The sequence below is a fragment of the Oryx dammah genome, unplaced genomic scaffold, assembly GCF_014754425.2.
Source record: "Oryx dammah isolate SB20612 unplaced genomic scaffold, SCBI_Odam_1.1 HiC_scaffold_5, whole genome shotgun sequence".
NCBI classification, from domain to species: Eukaryota; Metazoa; Chordata; class Mammalia; order Artiodactyla; family Bovidae; genus Oryx; species Oryx dammah.
In genome coordinates, this window is record NW_024070189.1 from 67,796,356 (window position 1) to 67,806,992 (window position 10,637).

The following is a 10,637-nucleotide window of genomic DNA, read 5'->3' on the forward strand; positions in this document are numbered from 1 at the left end:
CAATTATTTTCTTCCCAGTTTGTAATGTTATACAATGTAAAACTTGGTACCATAGATGAGGAAAAATAAGCTGTCCACCACTTATTTGGAATAAAAATATTCATATCACTATAATATCTAGAGCATGATTCCAGAAATTTAATAATTCTGATGAACTGGAGAAAAAACTGAAAAGTGACTACTGAATTTACACATCCATAAAGCACCCTTTTCTCTCCTGCCTATTACTGTGCCTTCTGATATAATGATTATTTACCATATAACATACATAACATTATAGAATCATGCCCAGAAGAGTATTAGTCTCTATTTCTGCAAAAACATGTGATTCATTTTTTTTTCCAGCCCCAGATTTAAATAAGGGAGGAATGTTTTCAGTTGTTACTCAATGAAAAGATATTTAACTTTTCTAAATCCTGGTGTGAGTGTATGTATGTATTTCCTTTGAAGTTTTATGATGCTATAGCTTCTTTTAAGTGTCTGCACCTCTAACCTTTTTCATAAACTCTGTCTATGATTCATTTAAACAACATAATCAAAATTGCCATTCTTATGAATTTCCTGAGAGTGGATAGAAATTGTAATATTAATCAGATAATCTGGGGCCCTTATATACATAAATTGCACTCATAGAATTGATATAAGGGAAGAATTAGAATGGGTGGCCACAAGGAAGAAATACTGCTGTTTATGAAACCAAGCAGGACTCTGTGGGGACTTCCTGGGTACAAACACCCCTCTGCGTGCTTTTTTTCATTTGTAGAAAAAGACTCTAGTCTCCTAGGCTTTCCCTGAGTTCCAAAGAGCAAACTAACTTACTAATTAGAGAAGTGAGGGAATTCAGAAACAAATGAAAGACAGACAAGCAAGAAAATTAAAGATAGCTGAAACACTAGTTCAACAGTAAAGCAAAATCACAGAACCAACAGTTCTTTCTCAAGTATTTAACCAAAACTTTGAGTCATTCTGTAGAAACAAAGAGCCCTGCCAAGGTAAAGAATGGTGATTACATGCTGACCTTAAGTGCGTGTGTCCTAGACTGGTTGTAACCAGAGGGCTGGTGATCAAGATTCCTGAAACATCACCCTGTTACCTCACCATCAACAAATCAGAAGAATGTCCATGAGCTAATCAGGTACCCTGTAATCCTCAACCCTAATGTTGCCTTTAAAAACCCTTGCCTAAAAGCCATCAGGGAGTTGTTTTTTTGTTTTTTCTTTTGAGCACTAGCTGTCCACTGTTCTTACTTGATGCCCTTCAGTAAATGCTGTACTTTCCTTCACCACAACTTGGTGTCAGTAGATTGGCTTGTTGCACAATGGGCAAGTAGACATGAGTTAGTTTGGTAACATTTATAACACTCTGGCATTATTCATGCATCGATGTTTCAGCAGTTTCACCTTTTTGATAAAAGTATGGCTGATGTAGTTTTTGACATAACTGGCATTGGTGGTTGCTGCAAGCATTATCTGTATTATCCGTGGCAAAACCCCATACACTCCTGAGCAGACATGGAGGAATTAGACTGTCAGAACTCTTCCCTTGTCGTACCATGGGTCCCTCGACATCTTGCCAAAACCCTCTTAAAGGCCTCAGCCACATCTCTGTTTCTCAAACTGTAAATGAGAGGATTTAACAAGGGGGTGATGATAGTGTAAAAGACAGAAAAGACCTTGTCTTTAGTTGGAGTGTGGTATGATTGGGGAAGCATATATGTGTATAGGGCAGCCCCATAGAATAAGATCACCACCATCATGTGTGAGGAGCAGGTGGCAAAAGCCTTCTTCTTCCCTTCTGCTGACTTCATCTGGTGCACTGTGATGAGCACTCCAGTGTAGGAAGCAATCACTACAGAGAAGGGGATCAGCAGCATCATGACACAGCAAATATACATCACCATTTCATAGGCAGCTTTGTCACCACAGGCCAGCCTCAGCATAGTGGGTGCCTCACAGAAGAAGTGGTTGATCTTGTGTGAAGCACAAAATGGTAGAGTCATCGTGATAGGGGTGAGGAGGAAGCTATCCAAAGCACCACCAAACCAAGAGCTGGCCAAGATCATCCAACAGACTCGATGGCTCATGAGGACAGGATAGCGGAGAGGGTTGCAGATGGCCACGTAGCGGTCATATGCCATGAGTCCCAGCAGGAAAAATTCGGCCCCTACAAAGCCCATATAGAGAAAGTACTGGGCTGTACAGGCAATAAAGGATATGGTCCCCTCACCCTTAAGGTAATCGGCCAGCATCTTGGGCACAATGGTGGAGATGTACAAAATGTCAATGAAGGAGAGGTGGCTGAGCAGAAAGTACATGGGGGTATGGAGGTGAGGGTCTATGTAGATTAGGAAGATCATGACCCCATTAACTATTATGGCCATGAAGAAGATGGCACAAATGATGCTGAAAAGAAAGCCAGAGGCTTTGTCGTTAGTGAAGAGCCCTGTAAGGGTGAAGTCACTGGAAAAGGTCTTATTATTTCCATTCATGGTTTTAAATTGGACCTGGAGGCATAAGAAGAGAAATATGGGATTGATGAAAATTGCAGTAGATAAGATGAACCATTAAAAATGTCTATGTAAGTATGATTAAATTAAAATTATTTATACAGTAATGTCAATTGTTTTATGTGGGACAGATTTGCGGTTTCTTCTGTCTTGGAAATTTCTTCTTGTTGAAGAGCAATTCTAATGTTAGGTCCCATGGCATGAAGACAAATGGTCATTTGGAAATTAATCCTTGACTTAAGGGAGTTTGTTATTTTAGAATATGAGCTATAGATAGGACTACTGGAGTTGGCTCCACTTGTTTGAAATATGGATACAACTGAAAAACAATAGAGTCAATTGATTCAGTTCAAAAGAGGTTTCGTTGATATGAGAATTTTTGTGACAACTTTAAAGCCAATCAGTGTCATCAAAAAACAACCATTAAGTTGTAGTTATGACTGTAGATTTTGAAGTATTGAGTTGGATCACAGCATTGTTCATGTGACAATTGAATGATAGTCATTTGCTTTTTCATTCATTTGTTGATTCCTCAGCCACTCATACACCAACGTTTATTCATGGAGAATAACTTTTGCAGTGTTCTAAGCTCTAGGGAAATTGTTGTAAACAAAAGAAGAATGTCTCATATGACTTACAGCTCTAATTGTGATAGAAGAGAGTAAACCAAAGGAAAATGATGGTGCTAGATAATGAGAAATGCTTCATTAATATGGATAAAATAGGATAACAAATGAGAGTAGACATGTGAAGATTTGAGGAAAAGTTGTTCCTGCAGAATAAATAGCAAATTTAAGAGTCCTAAAGCAGAAAGGAGTTTGTTATGTTCAAGACAGTTCATGCAGAGCATTGCATCATGCATGAGTTGGGTAGTGAGGTGTTTGAAATAAGATTCTTAAGATGTTTGGACCAAGGTAAAGAGGTCAAAAGCTTTTTCTAAATAATCTGTAGAACTGAGATGCCATTTCCATTTGTAATCATTTGTATAACATTTAAACATATGTTCATTCTGATTATTTTTGTTTGTGTCCCTTTTGTGCAGTTGAGCCTGTTATTTTTTTCCCATTGATTCTGCAATTTTGTGGACCTTGAAGGCTTTACTAGAGGAGAATCTCCATCCAAGTTAGTTTGAGGCAGTCTGGGTTATGTCTTCTGTCTCTGGGTCCCCTCCAGTTGAGCATGTGTCCTGACTCCTTTCACTATCAAGAGCATTATGATTTGGTCAGTCATACTGCTTAGAGACGATACCTGAAAGAAGTGTCTGAAGAACCATGCAGAGTAGAGGACAAGCAGAGGAAATCCCAAGCAAAAGGAAACCCACACTCTGGGTGGTACATTTATGTACTGAATATATAATGAAAAGAAGAGAATTCTTTAAAAAATTCCTCATTAGCTTTACCATTCTTCAAACATCATATATAATTTTTGAAATATTTGGACATAATATTAAGCCCTATGCAATGTTATACTACAAAAAAGGGCAAATGATGTGACCATAAATGGACAGGATTATAGTCAATTTCCTCACCTAGGAATGATATTTTGGAGTAAGAGGTCTCTATGATTCCTTAATCTATGATTAAGGATGATCCTTTCTTAACCATACAAGGTGTTTTCCTCTGTTTCTTCATCTGCTCTGTAGTGAAAGAAACAAGACAGTTTTCAAGGAGTATGTCACTTAGTACAATCAGTTTCTTAGTTTGGTAACTGGAATGTGTTATGTGCTTAATAAAAACTATTGCCAATACTATTAGATACATACATACTGCCAACAATATATAAATCCAAAAGGAAGATATTCTGAAATATGTTAACAGAAATATACACTAATATATATCTAAATATTATATAGATGAAAGGAAGTTGAGAAATAAGAAACTACAAACTGTCATTTATAGTGAACACTGAATTCACCTTAAATAAACATGTTTAAAAAGAATGTAAATATTGAAAACTTGAATGGAATTCAAAATAATGCTTAGCATCAAAATAATATTATAAGGTCTGAAAGTATTATGCAAAAAATACAGATAAACCATACTTAATTTACATAGAATAAAATTATAAAGTACCAAAAAGTAGCTTGCATTCATTCACTCATTCAAATATTTATTGTGAACTACTGACTAAGAGCTGATGATACATCAACAGTGCTCCCTCTCCTTTGGAATATATATTCAAGTTGAAGGAGCCATTGATAAATAAATAAATATAAAATTATCAAGAGTCTGGCACTTTCTCCCTCAGTAAATGAGCCAGAGATGATAGATTTTCACTCATGATTGGCACAAAAAAGAGAACTATAAGGATAAGAACATTTCTGAAAAGCACTAACAGAATCAGTACTAGTATTAAAACAAAGGAATATGTATGTGTTCTAAAACACTGAAAATTATGAAATAAAAACATGTAATATGAAAGTGCAGGAGGTGAAGGCATATACCAAGATAAGATAGAAAACAGTTATTTTAATAGCAACATCATGGGGGATAAACACTTTTAAAGAGGAGTTTCACTCTTTAAGAGAACAAATCAGAAAAAGTTAAAAACAAAAGAATGAAAGACTTAATAGATGCAAAAAAGAGGTGACAAGTATATAGAGACATCATACTGAATGAAGTAAATCAGACAGATAAAGATGGTTATCACATGATACTGCTTATATGTGGAACCTATATAAAGGGAATAAGTGAACTTATCTAGGAAACAAAAATAGAGTTATAGAAAACAAACTTATGGCTATCAGGGGGTAAGTAGAAGGGGTAAACTGGGAGATTGGGATTGACATATATTCACTACTATATATAAATAGATAACTGTTAAGAACCTTCTGAATAGCACAGGGAACTCTATTCTACACTCTGTAATAGTCTATGTGGGGAAAAAAATCTGGAAAAAAAAGTGGATATATGTATTTGTATAACTGATTCACTTTGCTGTACACCTGACTTAACACAATGTTGACCTTGTAAATCAACTATACACTGATAAAATTTTTAAAAAGACACAGAGTGACTTAGATGGAGAATATACTAAAGACAAGTTCAGTAAGTACAATTGGCCATCATGTGGTTAATTATTCTTAAGTAAAAATAAAAGGACAAAGGCTCTAAAAAGAATGTAATTTATATCAGTATTATAAATGGAAAAAAGATAATTCTTCCATTCATTTAAAATAGAGATGCTTTATCAGAACGTAAGCTATTTTACATACATTGGATAAACAAAAAGTCCTACTGTATAGTACAGGGAACTATATTCAATATTCTATGATAAAACATAATGGAAAAGAATATTGACAAAATAATGTAACTGAATCACCTTGATGTATAGCAGAAATTAAAACAACTCCATAAATCAACTATACTTCAACAAAAAAGAGGAAAAAAATTGAGGTGCTTTATATGCTCAATATGTTCAATTGGTTTTCAAGGTAAACGAAAGTAAAGTATGTTAGAACTCTAAATAATAGCAGGTCTATATCTAAAAAAAAAAAAAAATTGAACATATGGCTCAAAAACTATTCAGGGCAAAAAGTTCAAAGCTCAAAGATGTACTTAAATCAAACATAATACACATGGAAGCCTATAAGACATAGCCAAAGAGTTAGACAATATTTTATAGTACTTAAGGCATATTTTATAAAACATATGTGGAGTAAACAAAGATTTAACCCAATTAGTTAGAAATAAATCCACAAAATAAATTTAAATAAGAAGAAGAGAAATTAAAACTTCAAAGTAGGTATTAATGGATTCTAAAATATGTACACTGATTATATAAATAACTGATTGATTCTTTGAAATTGAAACAAAATAAACCAACTTCTGGCTATGCTAAAGAGAGCTGAAAACAAAAAACACAAAACTTTTCTAAGAATAAGAAAAATATTCTAACCACACATATGAGAAAAGTGAAATTGCGTAATTGAAGAAAGTAGGGAAAACCATTAGACCATTCAGGTACTACCTAAATCAAATCCCTTATGACTATACAGTGGAAGTGAGAAATAGATTTAAGGGACTAGATCTGATAGACAGAGTGCCTGATGAACTATGGGCAGAGGTTCATGACACTGTACAGGAGACAGGGACCAAGAACATCCCCAAGAAAAAGAAATCCAAAAAAGCAAAGTGGCTGTCTGAGGAGGCCTTACAAATAGCTGTGAAAAGAAGGGAAGTGAAAAGCAAAGGAGAAAAGGAAAGATATACCCACTTGAATGCAGAGTCCCAAAGAATAGCAAGGCGAGATAAGAAAGCCTTCCTCAGTGATCAATGCAAAGAAATAAAGGAAAGCGATAAAATGGGAAAGACTAGAGATCTCTTCAAGAAAATTAGAGATACCAAGGGAACATTTCATGCAAAGATGGGCTCGATAAAGGACAGAAATGGTATGGACCTAAAAGAAGCAGAAGATATTAAGAAGAGGTAGCAAGGATACACAGAAGAACTATACAGAAAAGATCTTCACGGCCCAGATAATCATGATGGTATGATCACTCACCTAGAGCCAGACATCCTGGAATGTGAAGTCAAGCAGGCCTTAGAAAGCATCACTACAAACAAAGCTAGTGGAGGTGATGGAATTCCAGTAGAGCTATTTCAAATCCTGAAAGATGATGCTGTGAAAGTGCTGCACTCAATATGCCAGCAAATTTGGAAAACTCAGCAGTGGCCACAGGACTGGAAAAAGGTCAGTTTTTATTCCAATGTCAAAGAAAGGCAATGCCAAAGAATGCTCCAACTGCCACACAATTGTACTCATCTCACATGCCAGTAAAGTAATGCTCAAAATTCTCCAAGCCAGGCTTCAGCAATACATGAACCGTGAACTTCCAGATGTTGAAGTTGGTTTTAGAAAAGTCAGAGGAACCAGAGCTCAAATTGCCAACATCTGCTGGATCATGGAAAAAGCAAAAGAGTTCCAGAAAAACTGCTCTATTGACTATGCCAAAGCCTTTGACTGTGTGGATCACAATAAACTGTGGAAAATTCTGAAAGAGATGGGAATACCATACCACCTGACCTGCCTCTTGAGAAACCTGTATGCAGGTCAGGAAGCAACAGTTAGAACTGGATGTGGAAAAACAGATTGGTTCCAAATAGGAAAAGGAGTACGTCAAAGCTGTATATTGTCACCCTACTTATTTAACTTATCTGCAGAGTACCTCATGAGAAATGCTGGGCTGGAAGAAGCACAAGCTGGAATCAAGATTGCTGGGAGAAATATTAATCACCTCAGATATGCAGATGACACCACCCTTGTGGCAGAAAGTGAAGAAGAACTAAAGGGCCTCTTGATGAAAGTGAAAGAGGAGAGTGAAAAAGTTGGCTTAAAGCTCAACATTCAGAAAATGAAGATCATGGCATCTGGTCCCATCACTTCATGGCCAATAGATGGGGAAACAGTGGAAACAGTGTCAGACTTTATTTTTTGGGCTCCAAAATCACTGCAGATGGTGACTGCAGCAATGAAATTAAAAGACGCTTACTCCTTGGAAGGAAAGTTATGACCAACCTAGACAGCATATTAAAAAACAGAGACATCACTTTGCCAACAAAGGTCCATCTAGTCAAGGCTATGATTTTTCCAGTGGTCATGTATGCATGTGAGATTTGGAGTATAAAGAAAGATGAGCGCCAAAGAATTGATGCTTTTTGAATTGTGGTGTTGGAGAAGACTCTTGAGAGTCTCCTGGACTGCAAGTAGATGCAACCAGTCCATTCTAAAGATCTGTCCTGGATGTTCATTGGAAGGACTGATGCTGAAGCTGAAACTCTGATACTTTGGCCACCTGATGCAAAGAGTTGACTCATTTGAAAAGACCTTGATAATGGGAAAGGTTGAAGGCAGGAGGAGAAGGGGACCACAGAGGATGAGATGGTTGGATGGCATCACCAACTCAGTGGACATGAGTTTGGGTAAACTCTGGGAGTTAGTGATGGACAGGGAGGCCTGGTGTCCTGTGGTTCATGGGGTCGCAAAGAGTCGGACACCACTGAGCGACTGAACTGAACTGAAGTGAAATATGTAATTCGTAAGATGTTATTCAACATTATATTAATACAGTGGAAATTTTAATGGAGATTATTTAAAATAAATATTGCATCTTTTTACATAACATGTGTTTTTAACTATCAGTACCTGTGTTAGGAAGATCCCTTGGAGGAGGAAATTGCAACCCACTCCAGTATTCATACCTGAAAAATGCCATGGACAGATGAATCTGGTGGGTTACAGTCTATGGGGTTGAAAATAGTCAGACACGACTGAGCAACTGAAGAAAAACAAACAGTAGCTTCCAAAACAAAACCCCTTGTAATTATAAGCTAATTTCACTCTTAAATGTAGATTAAAACATTTCCTAAATTAATATTAGTTATTAAATCCAGCAGTACATTGACATATATGTCAGCCTGTTCATATAAACCCACTCCTACTTAAAAGCCTTCAAGTATTTGCATTGTTTGTGAGCTAAAGATAAAAGTCCTTAATGTGGCTTGTTGTTGTTCAGTCGCTCAGTTGTGTCCAATTCTTTGTGACCCCATGGACTGCAGCACCACGCTTCCCTGTCCCTTCACCATCTCCCGGAGCTTGCTCAAAACTCATGTATACTGAGTCGTGAGAGATGCTTAAGCTCATGTCCATTTATGTGGTTTATCTGGCTCTCAGTGGATTGAATCCTCAGCCCGCTGCTTTCTAGTGCTCTGCCAATTCCTGGCACTTGCCTCCCAGAAAATAGCCTAACTCAGGAGCACAAGTCTCCCCTTTCCATCAAAAGGCTTTCAATGTCTCTTTTGTCAGCTCATGCATATGCTTTGTTCAGAGACAAACCTCTCTGGAGTCAGTATTAGCTAAAATGCCCCGTTTGTGTTTGCATGCTCAGTCATGTACAACTCTTTGCTATGCCACGGAGCCTGTCTGGCTCCTCTATTTATAGGATTTTCCAGGCAAGAATACTGGAGTGGTTTGTCATTTCCTTCTCCAGGGAATTTTCTTGATCCAAGGATCGAACCTGCATCTCTTGCATCTCCTGCATTGGCAGGCAGATCCTTTACCTCTGCACCACCTGAGAAGCCCATAAAATGCCCTAATGATGTTAACATATTTGTTCATAATATCAACAAAGTTTTAACAAAATATTCGTACATAATATTAACAGAAATGAGGACATAGCTAGCAATTTCTAAACATGGAGAGTGAAACTAATAAAATGCAATTCTAATTAAAATCTCAATAGGAATTCTTTTCTCTAGAAACTTGACAGAATGATTCTAAATTTGATCCAATATAATGAGCATGTGTAACTTGTCCAGAGGAGAATGATGCTAAAATTAATAGTACTGTAACCTCTGTGGGACCAAAGTAAAACACAGAGACTGAACAAGTAGTTAGAAAAGTGTGCTTAGAAATAAATATTCCTAACTTCTTTCATAAACCAATACAATATTGTAAAGTAAAAAGAAATAATAATAATAATATTGAGATCAAAAAAATAAAATAAGTAAATGAACAAACAAAATACCTCATAGCACATAAATAAATGTTGCATGTAAGGAGTTTTAAAACAGAAAAGATGGATTTCACAATGCGTATAAGAAGATGAAAGGAAACAAAATGTGTCACCCCCAAATATGCCTTTTTGACATAAACATTGTGAACTGAAGGTAATTTAAAAGCAGCAAACTCAGGAAAAGCTCTTTCTTTTCTGCCTAAAAGCTAGATACAAATTCTGTTACTGGAAACAGACTCTTATAACTCAAAAAACACCAAAGGAATCTTCCAACAAGCCTTACTCTATTATTTTCTATTGTATTTCCTCCTTTATATTTACCTTCCCACAGGCATCAATCCTGAATATTCACTGGACAGATCTATGTTGAAGCTGAAGCTCCAATACTTTGGCCACCTGATGCAAAGAGCTGACTCGTTAAAACAGACCTGATGCTGGGAAAGATTGAAAACAGGAGGATAGGGCAACAGAGGATGAGATGATTGGATGACATGAACTTGGGCAAACTCTGGGAGACGGTGAAGGACAAGGAAGCCTGGCATGCTGCAGTCCATGGGGTTGCAAAGAACTGGACACAACTTGACAACGGAACAACAACAGGTTACCATTCATGGAGAC

At 36.7% G+C, this 10,637-nt stretch overlaps 1 protein-coding gene across 1 annotated transcript; it reads right to left on the reverse strand.

The window, feature by feature from the left end:
• Window positions 1–1,528: 1,528 nt before the first annotated feature.
• Window positions 1,529–2,488, reverse strand: LOC120864509 (olfactory receptor 2T6). Its single transcript, XM_040241580.1, has one exon. The coding sequence runs from the start codon at window positions 2,486–2,488 to the stop codon at window positions 1,529–1,531; it is 960 nt and encodes a 319-aa protein (XP_040097514.1).
• Window positions 2,489–10,637: the final 8,149 nt, after the last annotated feature.

Excerpts from the sequence above, each read along its gene's own strand:
- LOC120864509 (XM_040241580.1), bottom strand. The coding sequence starts at position 2,488 with ATGAATGGAAATAATAAGACCTTTTCCAGTGACTTCACCCTTACAGGG.